At 41.8% G+C, this 15,020-nt stretch overlaps 1 protein-coding gene across 1 annotated transcript in view; it reads right to left on the bottom strand.

Moving 5' to 3' along the window:
* Positions 1 to 3,532: 3,532 nt before the first annotated feature.
* Positions 3,533 to 15,020, bottom strand: part of BBS4 (Bardet-Biedl syndrome 4) — a 42,883-nt gene continuing 31,395 nt past the window's right edge. The window contains exons 8-15 of the mRNA XM_025390526.1: positions 13,107 to 13,161; positions 11,427 to 11,495; positions 9,980 to 10,132; positions 9,712 to 9,883; positions 6,796 to 6,865; positions 6,018 to 6,159; positions 5,020 to 5,221; positions 3,533 to 4,502 (exon numbers count right to left, since the gene is read on the bottom strand). Of these exons, the coding sequence (XP_025246311.1) occupies positions 4,393 to 4,502; positions 5,020 to 5,221; positions 6,018 to 6,159; positions 6,796 to 6,865; positions 9,712 to 9,883; positions 9,980 to 10,132; positions 11,427 to 11,495; positions 13,107 to 13,161 (973 nt within the window). The 3' untranslated portion in view covers positions 3,533 to 4,392. The remainder of the gene's footprint in view (positions 4,503 to 5,019; positions 5,222 to 6,017; positions 6,160 to 6,795; positions 6,866 to 9,711; positions 9,884 to 9,979; positions 10,133 to 11,426; positions 11,496 to 13,106; positions 13,162 to 15,020) is intronic.

The raw sequence follows: 15,020 nt of genomic DNA, 5'->3' as shown, positions 1-15,020 counted from the left end.
TTTTTGTATAAGATGAGAGATGAGGATCCAGTTTCATTCTTCTACTTGTGGCTTGCCAATTATCCCAGCACCACTTGTTGAATAGGGTGTCTTTTCCCCACTTTTTTGTTTGCTTGCCGAAGATCAGTTGACTGTAAGTATTGGTTTTATTTATGGGTTCTCTCTTCTGTTCCATTGGTCTGTATGCCTGATTTTATACCAGCACCACACTGTTTTGGTGACTACGGCCTTGTAGTATAGTTCGAAGTCAGATAATGTGATGCCTCCAGATTTGTTCTTTTTACTTAGTCTTGCTTTGGCTATGTGAGTCCTTTTTTGGTTTCATATGAATTTTAAGATTGTTTTTTCTAATTCTGTGAAGAATGATTTTGGTATTTTGATGGGAACTGCACTGAATCTGTAGATTGCTTTTGGCAGTATGGTCATTTTCACAATATTGATTCTACCCATACGTGAGCATGGGATGTATTTTCCCTTTGTTTGTGTCATCTACGATTTCTTTAGGCAGTGTTTTGTAGTTTTCCTTGTAGAGCTCTTTTACCTCCTTGGTTCAGTATATTCCTAAGTTTTTGTTTTTGTTTTGTTTTTTTGCAGCTATTGTAAAAGGGGTTAGGTTCTTGATTTCTCAGCTTGGTTGCTGTTGGTATATAGCAGGGCTACTGATTTATGTACTTTAATTTTGTATCCTGAAACTTTGCTGAATTGATTTATCATTCTAGGAGCTTTTTGGATGAGTCTTTAAGGTTTTCTAGGTATACGATCATGTCATCAGCAAACAATGACAGTTTGACTTCCTTTTTACCGATCTGGATGCCCTTTATTTCTCTCTCTTGTCTGACTGCTCTGGCAAGGACCATGTTCAACTTTTCACAAACTATTTAGGATTCGTTTTGTGTCCCACTACATAAAATATTAAAACCTTGCAACCATATATGCTTTATAGTTGTCATGTTATTTATGTATGTGCAGCCTCAGAATACACTAATATTTTTTCTTTGAACAGTCGTATGTTTTAAAAGTTAAACCAAGAGAATATATTTACCCACTTGTTTACATTTGTTGTTTGTGGAAGGACTGGTCCAACATGAGGTACTCAGCCATTATAATAATGATTTTTCCTTGAAAACAAAATAATCATTGTAGTGACACACTCCAAAGTTGTTTGCTGTCTTTGGAATGCACAGTTTTGCCCAATATTATTCAGTAAGAAGAGTAGTTTTTTCTCATTGCTAGTTCATACTTCTGCTTTCTTGCCTCTCTTTTTCAGTTATCTAAAACCACATCCGTAGCTGTGATTATGTTCTTGGTTTCATTTTCCTAATTCTGTTAAAAATTCTGATGACATGAGCACCCAACCCCCATACTAGAAGTTAGAATAGTTCCTATCTCACCAGTGAATGAAAAATTGCACATTCACATGCCCAAAAGACTGACCCTGCACACCCTAGTAGAGTTTATTTTTAAAAGAAAATCTAAGCCAAATTAATGTGGAAAGCATTGCTTCTTAACTGCTATCCCTGGAAGCAAAGCACCATCTTGCCTCCAAAGAATATGGAAAAACTCAAAAGCTCTTGCATTCTGTTTCCACCATGCTATACTTTACTTTAAAAAGACCACCTTTTTACCCTTCTCTCCCCAAATATTAAAAGTTTCTCAGATCAGAGTAATGAATACAGTTCTGTCCTCTGAAAACCTCTTCCCTCTACTTCAAAGCTTTCTGAAATAAAAGTAGTCCAATATCTACTCATTCAGTCTTCGAGTCCTTAAGTTTCTATTGCCACTACTGCTTCATCAAAGATAGATACATCACTGCTTGATTACTGATGATTAAGAGCAAGAGCTCTGCATCGAGTCCTGGATTTAAATCCTGGTCCTGCCACTTAGCTTGGAAAATTTGGTTTGTCTCTCCCAACCTCAGCTTTCTCTTCTATAAAATGGGGATAACAGTATCTCTCTGTTGGAAGGGTTCAATGAGGCTGACCATTCCCTTCCAAAACCTTTCTTTGTTGGCTTCCCATAATACCACTACTCTCCTGGGTTTTCTCTTGTATCATATGCTGCTTTTTTGTGGGCTCTTCTGCTTCGCCCTTTAAATACTTATTTTCCTTCTTTGGTTGCCTGTCATCTTATTCCTAGCTTTCCGTGGATGACTCCTTTCAAATCTATGGTTTTGATGATCCCCCAAATCTAAATTACTCCTGAATCTTAAAGAAATATTTTTCTTTTTTTGAGATGGGGTCTTGCTTTGTTTCTCAGGCTGGAGGGCAGTGGCATGATCATAGCTTACTGCCACCTCAAATTCCTAGGCTCAAGTGATCCTCTTGCCTCAGTCTCCCAAATAGCTGAAACTACAGGTGCGCACCACCACGCCTGGCTAACTTTTTAATTTTTTGTAGATATGAGATCTGAGCCATCTTGCCCAGGCTGGTCTCCAACTCCTGGGTTCAAGTGATCCTCTGGCTTTGGACTCCCAAAGTGCTAGGATTACATGTATGTGCCACCATACCTGGCCTACTCCTGAATCTTTATCTTCAAACCAGGTTTCATTCCTGAAATCCAGCTATTCAGGTGTCTGATGGATATCATCATTTGGATATCTTAAACATCTAAAACTAGGCCAGGCACGGTGGCTCACGCCTGTAATCCCAGCACTTTGGGAGGCTGAGGTGGATGGATCACGAGGTCAGGAGATCGAGACCATCCTGGCTAACACAGTGAAACCTTGTCTCCACTGAAAATACAAAAAAGCCGAGATCGCGCCACTGCACTCCAACCTGGGTGACAGAGCAAGACTCAGTCTCAAAACAAACAAACAAAAAATCTAAAACTAGATTCCACAACCAACCCTTGACCCTAGTCCAATATTCCTTTAGTCTCCCTGGTTATCTAAGCCCCGAAATGGGTACCCAATTCTTAACCTGCCACATCCAATCAATCCCTAATTTCTGCTGATATTAGCTCCTAAATCTCTCATATTTCTCTCCTCCTCTCCATCTCATTTTTCACTAAGACCTTTCCAAGCCTAAACCAAGGCTTTGTCATCACAGGGCTACTCAACAGATGTCTTAGTTTCTTGTAAGGAAGAGGTCAGTCAGCTAGGAGAGCAAAGTCCTTTTGAAAGTAACTAGACCATTTCATTCTAATATACTAGACTCCATGCTGATGTAGAAGTGTTCTCAATTGTTCAGGGTACAAATTCAGCTTTGCCACATACTACCAGCTGAATGACAAGGGCATCACTTCTGATACTTTTTGAGATACAAGAAATGAAGGGGCTCTGGCTCAGTTAGTTGTTGCTTCAATGTCAAAACAGACCCTGTAATAAAATAACTCCAGACAGTTTGGTTTGGTAGTAGGTAAGTTTTCTATCTTTAAATTATGGTGATTAAAGGGCACTTTCAGTGCAAAATGGGGACTGGCCCTCAGTAAGCAAATTGCTGGCTTACCATGCCCGTACCAAGCAGGAACTTGGCCTTGAGGTTCCTCCTCCAATTTCAAAATAGGTTTAGACACAGGTAAGGGAAGACTGTGATCACAGGTTCAAGTTTTTATTGTGATCTCGTTTTTATACCTGAATAACAATTTTCTCCAAAGGAATGATGATACATAATCTTTATTCTAAAAAGGACACATAGTGTATTGATAGCATGTGGTCAGTGGTTATCACTGACTGTCTTCAGTAACAATTACTCATCTAAGAAACTCTTCCTTTTTAAAAAAAAAATCCTTGGTGCTGAGCCAGACAACCCTGGGCTGCTGCTCCTCATACTGATAGGATCTGGCTTCTAGACTGACCCCTCTCAAGAACAAAATACAGGGAGGGACTTGTTCTGGATTCCCTTTGGGCAAATGCAGCTGCAGTACTCACCAGGCTGGGCCTCAACTTACAGGACTTTTATTTTTTTTCTTTTAAATGTATACTATTAAAGTTGGATTATTCATCTAATATTTATGTTTGCCTTGAGGACTAATAAACCTCACAACCTGAGGATCACCCCAGTTAAACCAAGGCTTTGTCATCACAGGGCTACTCAACAGATGTCTTAGTTTCTTGTAAGGAAGAGGTCAGTCAGCTAGGAGAGAAAAGTCCTTTTGAAAGACAGCATCATGTACCTTGCTGACTCTGCTGCATACATACAGCCTCCAGCCTTGTTGCCAGTTCTTAAAGTGGTCTTTTCACTTTTCCTCGTTTGTGGGGCAATAGAGGGTTTCCTACCTCAAATGCCAATACCAGGTAGGTAGAAGGATCTTAGGCTCAACTGCTGGCTCCTCGTAATCATAACACACACTCTGTTCTGTGGTGGGTGCCACTCTGCCTGTGCCATGTCACCTTTCCTAAGCCAGCACATCCTCACCCAAGAAAACCCTACTTTGGGGTCATTCATTCTATTCTTATTTCTCTCTTATTTGTTCTGATGTTTCAGTTGGACTTGACTCCATGGCAGGCTCTGGCTCCAGAGGAAGAGATGGGGGCTTTGTGAACTGGGATGTTCCTCCAGCACCTAGTAACAAAATAAAAACTTGAATCCTCATGTTCCACAATTTCAGAAGAAATCATTCTTTTTTGCTGTTAGAGTTCAAGAGGAAACCCCATATTTTCTGGAACCAGTGGGACTGACCCATTAGCTATGAGGGAAGACTATAACTGAGAAATAAAGCAACAGTCAAGTTTGCCTTCAATGAGTCACTGAAAAATATTTAATTACATGTCAACTTCTGATAAAGCAGTAAAACTTAAACATTGCATAACAGGATATACTTAATAACGTATTGCTAAAATTGGAAAGACCAGTGTATTGACCATCCAACTAACTCTGAGTAGCTGTTACCTACTACATGGCTTGCCTTAGGGAAACAAGTGCCAATTTAGCCACCCTGTGGTTTTTTTCTCCCCTTGTGGCCAATACTACATTGGACATGTTATGAGTCTGAAGAGAACCTCACTGAAAGCTATAATCTCTTTGCTGACACATGTGGCTTGTACCTGCTAGGTCTTCGTAGAGCTCTGTATGGTCCTACCTGAGGGGAGTGTCCTGTATGCAGCTGCTGAAGACATTGCCTGTCCTAGAGCTTGATTAGAGCCCAGAGGCTGCTGGAAACTGGCAGGTTTGCTGGTTGAAGTGGTCCGGTGCTTTGATTTGGGATCTTTAACTGGTTTAGTCCAGACCAGTGCCTCCCCAACCTGGAGAGCAGCTCCCAACTTCTGAGCCATCTCCACCATCTTGTGTCCACAAAGGAAGTAAAAGAACGAAAAGCATGACTGTCAGAGACAACCCAACCCACTTCTTTAGTCTTCCAGCTGGGGTTTTAGCTGAAATAGTGTCTAGTTGTACTAGCAGTTGAGGCAGGAAGTACTTACAAAACAGCAAAGAATACAGATTGCCTTTAATGGATGGCACAGTGGTTCACACAGGATCTCAAAACCCAAAAATTCAAGCCTAGTGCATTACTGGGCTAAACTGTGCATTTCCTACAAGAAGCGAAATAGGGCTGGGCACATGGATCACAAGGTCAAGAGATTGAGACCATCCTGGCCAACATGGTAAAACCCCATCTCTACTAAAAATAGAAAAATTAGCTGGGCCTGGTGGCACACGCCTGTAGTCCCAGCTACATGGGAGGCTGAGGCAGAAGAATTGCTTGAACCCGGGAGACGGAGGTTGTAGTGAACAGAGATTGCGCCACTGCACTCCAGCCTGGGCAACAGAGCAAGATTCCATCTCAAAAAAAAAAAAAAAAAAAAAAATGAAATAGAAGGAAGCTACAGACAGACACAGACCTCAACTTTGATGAGCTGAATTAGCAATAACAACTCAGTAAGCCTGAATTTCCTTTTATTATTATTCTAGGAAAGTTCTTCTCAGGCTGTTATTAATTGATGAACTCATGCTGCTGGGAACATCAAAGCCAGAAGAGCCATGAATGTGTAATACCTTGGATTTGGATTATTTGGGCTTGATTTTTGAAAGTCTCCTGAGAGCTTACTTATGACTCTTGGGAGCTAATAAAAGACATACCTCAGAGTCAAATTCCACAGAGCTATTGTCCTTGAGTAGGTTGACTTTCTTCTCCATCTCCTGATATTGGGCCAAGGCGTTCTTCTTCTCGCCCTGGTTGTACAGCAGCACAGCATAGTTCAGGTTTACTAAAGGGTTACACCTATGGCAGACAGACAGGGATTCGATGGAGCTGGGGGCTTTGCAACCAGTGGTCATTTAGAGATCCTTCTCATTACACAAAAACAAAACAAAACTGGTTAAGTAGAGATTTCTCCATTATGCAGCAAGGTAGGAACATATATGCTAAGCAGACCTGTTGAGAAGAATCAAGAAATCAATCAATGGCCTAATGAGCAAAGCTGGTATTGGGACCAAGTCTGGCATGTCAGCCCTCAACAGCGACTACCTAGGCCAGGGTTGAAAAAGGGATCTCTACCCTGCTGTCTGGAAGATGCCAGTGGAGTAAATCCTGGAAGAGTCAAGTTTATCTTCAATTAAACAGCCCAGAGTCCCATCTGATATTCCAGCTAGCCCAAAGCTATCAGCAACCCAAGCCCACTGCTGGTTCGGACTTTCTCTAGCCTCCTGATTACTCAGTTTGGGACTGGAAACAATTTCTCAATTCCTGCTGAGCCAATACATACTTAGGAGACACATCCCTCCACACTAAGGTCTGCTGTGTACTAATGCCATAGAGGAACAGCTGGGCTGACTCAGGCAGCACCGATGCTATGGTACCACCTCATGGCTTTGGAGAGTCCGACACCCCCAGTACCATTCTCAACAAAGCGCATACTTATCCAGGTGGACTGCTTCTGCGTAGGCTCTCTTGGCATTCTCTATGTCTTCCAGATTGGTCAGAGCCACTGCAACAAAGAAAGCATTGCAGCTGGAGAGCTCAGCTTAGAAGACAAAAGGAGTATTAAAGACTGCCCCCAAAGTAAACTTCACCCACTCAGCTCACGGCACCGGAGTTTACTAAGTCAGCTTCGATACCTGGTGCTATCTTCAACAATCCCTTCTACAGTCAATCGGTTGCCAGGTTCTGTGCATCCTTTTTTGCAGTTTCTTTTCTGACACTGCCCTTATTCAGGCCCAAGTGGTTTCAGGCTTTCCATTTATCCCCCAGTGTCAATGTCCCCACCTGCCTCCATTCCACTTTCCACAGTTCTGCCAGGTATCTCACTGACTTATAAATCTGACCACATTACCATCCTACTTAGGAATCCTCACTGGCTCCCTACATCTACAACTATGATCTTTACCCTTTCATTTAGCAATAAAACACTCCCCCGACTTTTTAAAATCAGTATTTCCTTGACACCTCATATGTAAAACAAAAACAGCTGCTCTGGAAGCCCTGCCCATTCCACCTCCCCACCAGCTATGCATTCACTCCTACCAAGCACCTAAAAGGAGATCTAGGAATACAGCTGGACAAACATGGCCTCTAAGATAAAGTCCTTGCACTGTATGCATGACTTCCATAATCTGACCCCAGAATATCTTTCCTGACTCATCTCCTATCATATTCTCTAACACGACCACCCACTAACAGCAAGGGACACTGCCATGGCTGCATGCCTTTGTTCACGTGGCTCCTCAGCCATTCTGTGCTATTCCATTCTAGCTTGTTGTTCAGGATCCAGTTTGAATGCCATCTCTACTTTGTAAAGTTAGCATTGCTGCTGTGCCTTACATCATGGCTGTTTACATTTCTATGTCCCATTAGAACCCAGCTATCTAAAAGAAACTATCAACACAGTAAACAGACAACCTACAAAGTGGGAGAAAATATTTGCAAACCATGCAGGCCTAATATCCAGGATCTATAAGGAACTTAAGCAAATTTACAAGAAAAACACAATCCCATTAAAGTGGGCAAAGGACATAAACAGACACTGTTCAAAAGAAGACATACATGCAGCCAACAAGCATATGAAAAAAAGCTCAGTATCACTGATTAGAGAAATGCAAATCAAAACCACAATGAGATAACCATTTCACACCAGTCAGAATGGCTATTATTAAAAACTCAAAAGGTAACATCCTGGTGAGGCTGCAGAGAAAAGGGAATGCTTATACACTGTTGATGGGAGTGTAATTAGTTCAACCATTGTGGAAAGCAGTGTGGCAATTCCCCCAAGAGCTAAAAACAGATCTACCATTCAACCCAGCAATCCCATTACTGGGTATATGCCCAAAGAAATATAAATCATTCTGCCGTAAAGACACATGCATTTGTGTGTTCAATGCAGCACTATTCACAATAGCAAAGATGTAAAATCAACCTAAATGCCCATTCTGGATAAACAAAATGTAAATGTACACCATGGAATACTACACAGTCATACAAAAGAACAAGATCATGTCCTTTGCAGCAACATAGATGGAGCTGGAGGCCATCATCCTTAGCTTAACTAATGCAGGACAGAAAACCAAATCCTGTTCTCACTGTAAGAGCTAAATGATGAGAACACATGGAAACAGAGAGGGAAACAGACACCGGAGCTTATTGGAGGAGCAGGGAGGGCCAGAAAAAAAAAAAACTATCAGGTATGGGGATTTCTACCCATGAAAACTATAATAAAGAATCGTGCCCACATTTACCCCTTGCTCCCTCCACCTTCTGATTGACCTGGTGCTTCCCCATGTGGCCCTGCATGGTGTGGCATGCCCTCCTTCTCAGGAATTGTAACAGACTATCTTTCCAGTGGCAGATGTCTTCTGATCTGTTGCCCATACCATATCTGAATAATAATAATAATAAAACCTATGTTGTTGTTTTTTTAAAGCAGTTATCTTTGTATTCAGGCAACCCTCAAATAACCATGACTCAATTGCTTTTGCACGCTTTCTCTTTTGAGTAAGAACCCCACAATAATAAACAAAAAGCCACTGGAAGACCACTGCCAAATGAGGACATAGAAATCTGCTTTGGGTCTTATATTTAGTAAGTAAATGTATATGGAGAAAAAATTTCCTAGGAAGACTATTTAGTCAGTACTTTAAAATTAAAATGGTTGTGCATAATTTTTAGTGTTTGATTAATTTTAACTTATTTTTATGATAATTTTAGTATTTGCATGGCATAAAATGAGTTTCAGGAAGAGAACAGCATTCTATATAACATGCTTAGAAGAGATAAGGGTTTAAACATAAGGTAGCTTGACTTAGAAGTACCACCTAGGGGCCAATTATAGTAAAAACAATATTGATAATAATAGACCAATTATATAACCACAGTAAAACCAACAGTTTTCAAAAATCAGTATTTCAACAAAACCAGTATTATTAATTGAGTGCTTAATCATGCAATCCTCACATCAGCCCTAGGTACATATAATAAGTAGTAGAGGCAGGACCCCACCTAGACCCCAAGCTCTTAACACTTCCTATCTGGAACTTAGTTGGACTCAATATATATATAAATGAATTGTCAAGGCAAGAGGAAAAAATTGGTAAAAGGTGAACTAGGGATGATCTTTATTTAACCTGTTGGTCTCTTAGTGAAACTTCCCCAACTGAGAAACAACCAAGTTCCTTTGTCATCTTTTATCTATTTCTTCAAGCTCCAGGACAGTAATCCAGATTCCTATAGGATCTCTAAGGGAATGGCTCCTATGAGACAGCCACTGATCTTCCATGATTCTAATCCATTTTTCCCTTATTACAGATGGCAGAGAGAGTTTTCCACATAAATGTTTCTTACCTGCCAAGAGCATGTAGAGCTCCCCCATCTTTGGCTGGAAGTTGATGGCTGCACTGAGAAAATGAAAAGCTGATGCATACTGCTGCATGGTCAGATGGACAAGGCCCAAATTATACAGAATCTTCCAATCGAAGGGTGCCAAGTAGTTGGCTCGTTTCAGGCAGCTGATGGCCTATGAGAGAGAAGGGGCACTCAATGAGTGGGGCAAGCTAAACAGACCAATAACCACATATATGAATGCGAACAAAGAACATGAGGGGACACTCACCGCCACATATTTCTTCTTGCCAAAGAAACACATTCCAATGTTATTCCAGAGTGGAGGACTTTCTGGAACAGCACAAGCCACAACTCTGTATTTGGTGAGGGCAACATCAAAGTCCCCGTGGGTCTGCATCATGCTGCCTGCTGCCAAGATGGCCTGAAAACATGGCACATAGAAAGTAATTCAGTCATTCCCAAAAGGCTGTAGCAGTGAGGCAGCCTTCCTGAGTCTATACTCAGCAGGCCCATCAGCACAGATGGGACCGAAAAATTTCTTCCAGGGACATAAATAATATATCCAAGCTATTGGGACAAATGTTCCTGAGGAATGCCCTTGCACCCTACACTGTGGCTCTCTCTGGCACAGCACAAAAAAAAAAAAAAGATAAAAAAAAGATAAAATTTTACTTGCTTTACCCATCTGTTTCCTACTTCTAGCCAGGAAAGTCAGTATTTCAGAATGAATACCAGAACCCTTTGATTAATTTTAACTTCCTTTAATCTGTTCTCTGCAGCCCGGTACACCAAGTGTTCTAGACACCTGAAATACACCTGTACGTGGCTACTTAAGGTACATTTCTTTCTACCATAGAACAGAGGGTGAGTCAGCTTTAGGCTTCGTCGGCCCAGCCCTTTCATTTCTCTAAGGAAAGGTATCAAGGTGGGAGCTGAGAGGCTAATGTTACTTCCTAAATCAGAACTCTGTTTGTATCCTTCTATAAACAGCTTGTCTTGCTGCATCTCCTCAATGATACTCATCCATTTGATGCTATTCCTTCTCATTCCCCAAGTCACATCTAGACAAAAGTTGTAATATCAAATCATTAAGATTCTAGAAGTCATTTCAACATGATTATTGTTGCCTTTTAGAGACAGGGTCTCACTCTGTCACGCAGGCTGGAGTATAGTGGTGCCATCATAGCCTACTGTAGCCTCAAACTCCTGGGCTCAAGTGATCTTCCCTCTTCCAACTTCCGAGTATCTAGGACTACAGGTGTGTGCCACCATGCCTGAATAATAATTTTTTTTTGTAGAGATGGGGGTCTCACTACGTTGCCCAGCCTGGTCTTGAACTCCTGGCCTCAAGCGATCCTCCTGCCTCAGCATTCCAAAGTGCTGGGATTACAGGCATAAGCCACCATGCCCAGCAGATTTATTTTTGACAATAGTTGTGGAGGCATTGCTAATTTCCTAACACACAAGCTTTACTAGCACTATGATTCTGCTTTCTGCAGGGGTTACACGTCTATTGTAACAAATGTGCACTTTTAGAAGATAAGTAGAGCATACTTGACAATACTTTCAAATAAGAACCACCTTATATTTATATTTTTTCTATTTCTCAGGTATCCAAATTTAAGAAGCTATTCCTTTGCTTTCCAGGGTCAGATCACCTCTAGGAGCAGTGGGACCATCTATCTGAAGGCCAGAGCCTTCACAGTCTGTAATACCTTGTAGTTGGTAGGGTCATAAGTCAGTGCATTGCCAAGATGTTCAAATGCCTTCTGGTAAATGCCGAGCTTGGAAAAAAAAGCAAACAAGACAATTTACATCAGCAAGGAGATGGCAGTTAAGAGTCTGGCCAGACCAGGCGTGGTGGCTCAAGCCTATAATCCCAGCACTTTGGGAGGCTGAGGTGGGTGGATCACTTGAGGTCAGGAGTTCGAGACCAGCCTGACCAACGTGGAGAAACCCCATCTCTATTAAAAATACAAAATTACCCGGGCATGGTGACACATGCCTGTAATCCCAGCTACTCAGGAGGCTGAGGCAGGAGAATCGCTTGAACCCAGGAGGCAGAGGTTGCAGTGAGCTGAAATCATGCCATTGTACTCCAGCCTAGGCAACAAGAGTGAAACTCCATCTCAAAAAAAAAAAAAAAAGCAAAAAAAAAAACAAAACCCGGTGGCCAACCTCACCCAGAACAGAAATGCTCTGGCTTCTTTTTTGAGTTCTCCTGACAAAAAAGAGAGAGAAAAAAAAAAAGCAGCTACAGTTACCAGATAATAAAGAAAGAAAACTAAAATCCCCACAGTCTTGGTTTTCCTTCTATTTGTGTTCATCTGTCCCCTGATAAGGTCAAAGTATCTATTTGATAAGAACCATTTCTGCCACACTAGTACTGTTCCACATTAATGCCTCTTGGTAGGAAATGAGCTGGGTATCCTCATCTCCTGTGGAGCCTACCTCCCAAGCCAAAGCCCAGGAAGACCCAGGGTTAAGCTCCTGATTCCTTTTAGTGAAAAATGAAATAGACATAAAGGCCACCATAGAGGCAGGGCTGGAGGCAGAATCAGCTGAACAAAGAACTTGGCAAATGTGTGTATTGGGGAAGGGGGAAAAGCCCTTTGGATACCTGGGCCCTGGGTCCTCAGTCAGAGAATCAATGGAGCTAAAAGAATCCCATTCACATTCAGGAATGTGGAGGGGACAGAAAACTTCTTATTCTAGATAAAGTATACTTTGCCTTCTCTCTTTCCAGTAAGACCCTGGCTGGGAAGAAAGATCAAAAGAAATGGCTTTGCCCCAAAGCCCTAAGAAGTGCTCACTTGTATCCGTTTCTCTCCTCACAACAAAATAACAGCCTCCAAGACCAGAGTTATTTTTCATATATGCTCTTTCCTGGATGGCATAAGAATTTGAGACAGGATCTGGCTCTGTCACCCAGGCTGGAGTGCAGTGGCTCAATCTCAGTTCACTGCAACCTCTGCCTTCTGAGTTCAAGCAATCTTTCCATCGCAGCCTCCCAAGTAGCTGGGACTAGAGACGCATGCCACCATGCCTGGCTAATTTTTGTATTTTTTTGTAGAGACAGGGTCTCACTGGCTGGTCTCCAACTCCTGGGCTCAATTGATCCACCAGCCTCAGCCTCCCAAAGTGCTGGTATTACAGGCATGAGACCACACCCAGCCCATATAAGAACTGTAATTGAACTAGGCTAAAATAGAATTGCTTCCAATTTAAATGCAGAAAATTAATTCCTTTAGCAAAGAGTACCAAATAGAGAGTGTAGTTCATGAACTTTATATGACCTTTAGTAAAATAAATATCAGAATGCAGGAAAACCACCATACACACAAACCCAAAAGCATTTCTAATATCAATGCATGAATGAGTAGAGTTTTCATTACCTGTAAGTAGAGTAATCCTAAAGTTGTAAGAAGCTCTGTATTTTCTGGTGAGAACCTGCAACATAGAGATGCTCAGAGGGAAACAAGATGTAGATGAGAAACATGGAGACACATGCATGGTAATATGCCCTCGTGCAATACTTAACAGACCCCACTGAGCTTCTTCCTCCCCAAGGAAATACCTGAAGGCAGTTTGGGAACTGCCATCAAAAGTAGGTCATCTCAACCCTGGTGATAGGGAAAACTGCTCAGCAAGAAAAATGGGGCTTAGAATTCAGATTCCTTTCTTAGGGTAAAAGTCCTAAGAAAGAACCTATGGAATGTTCTGCATGACTGTCTCGGTCACACTGATAAAATTAAAGAACAATGCTTTATAAACCAAGTCAGTCTAGAACACACATAGTTTCACCAGTCCTTTCTTGTGGGATTTTTTTTTTTCTATTCTCATTGTGCTCACAATGCCAGGCAGCATACTTTTCTATGTAATTTAGGATCCCAAGGCCCCTAATGCTGTTCTCTCCACTTAAACAAAGAGATATACCAAGTAGCCAAACTAAACCAAAGAAGGACGATACATACCAATCCTAGGAAAGAAGGTGCTACTGACCTTTGGGAGTAAACACTGATGTACATAAAGTATTATCTCTCTGCTCAATCCCTCACTAATATTTGTCTCTGTCACAAAACCAAGGCAACACTGAGTTGAGATGATCTGACTAAAGGATCATCAGACAGTTTCAAGAGTAAAACACCAAAGGGCTATGAACAATGTCTTCTGCTTCTAAGGAATGACATAGGGCACTGGTTACCTATAGGAAGACCTGAACCAGAAGATGCAAAGCCCCAGCCAGGGGAGGCCTGAGCTGACCAAACAGAGCTTTCTCAATTCAACTGGGAATCTGCCTTTCACTTTCTGCCATAATAAACATTCGTTTTGATCACTTCCCTCCCCAAAGCCAGGTAGCTTCTGTAATTTTAGCAATATTGGCTTTCCCACTACAACATGACTACTCTCTCTTCAAAGCTGTAGGTCATGAACTATGGTCTCTATCTTCTCAGTAAGGCTTCAAATTTTAGCTGTCCATATTTCTCCCTTGGGAAATTTAGTGACTGAAGTCCTTGATCGGTTACTGGAAGAACGTTCCCCTTGGGATTTATGTATGCTAATCTCAAAGAGCCAACCCCTAGAAGGCAGGAGTCAGGGATCAGTGCTACTACCTAGCACCACAGAGGCACTTAACATGTTACATGGCTCCTTACTACTTGCCCATATATATAACCTCTTGATGACAAAAGTCTCTTCTGTAGCTCAACAAACCAAGTGATTTTTCTGTTTTAGACACAAAATATGGTCAAAGAAAATTCAGAAAGCAGTGTTGTGACTCACATAATCAGGAAATTTACTACCATGGTAGAAGATAAAGATGATTAATAAATTAACAGAAATCTAAGTTTAGTTCAGAATCTAATTATTAGGAATAATAAGCCTTGAACCACAGACCAGACATTCTATTAAGTGACCAAACAAATGAGACAAAGCATTTTGCTACAGCTATTCCATTTAAAGAAACAACACAAGGCCGGGCACAGTGGCTCATGCCTGCAATCCCAGCACTATGGGAGGCCAAGGTAGGCAGATCACTTGAGGCCAGGAGTTCAAGACCAGCCCAACCAACATGGTGAAACCCTGTCTCTGCTAAAAATGCAAAAATTAGCTGGGCGTGGTGGCGCGCTCCTGTAGTCCCAGCTACTCAGGAGGCTGAGGCATGAGAATCATTTGAACCCAGGAGGCAGAGGTTGCAGTGAGCCAAGATCACACCATTGCACTCAAGCCTGGGTGACAGAGTGAAACTGTGTTGAAATAGAGAGGAGGGCAGGAGAGAGGAGGGGAGGGGAGGAGAGAGGAGGGGGGGG

Source organism: Theropithecus gelada, chromosome 7a (assembly GCF_003255815.1).
Source record: "Theropithecus gelada isolate Dixy chromosome 7a, Tgel_1.0, whole genome shotgun sequence".
Taxonomy (NCBI): domain Eukaryota; kingdom Metazoa; phylum Chordata; class Mammalia; order Primates; family Cercopithecidae; genus Theropithecus; species Theropithecus gelada.
Note: the sequence above shows the minus strand (reverse complement) of the source record. Positions and strands in the feature narration are given on the sequence as shown.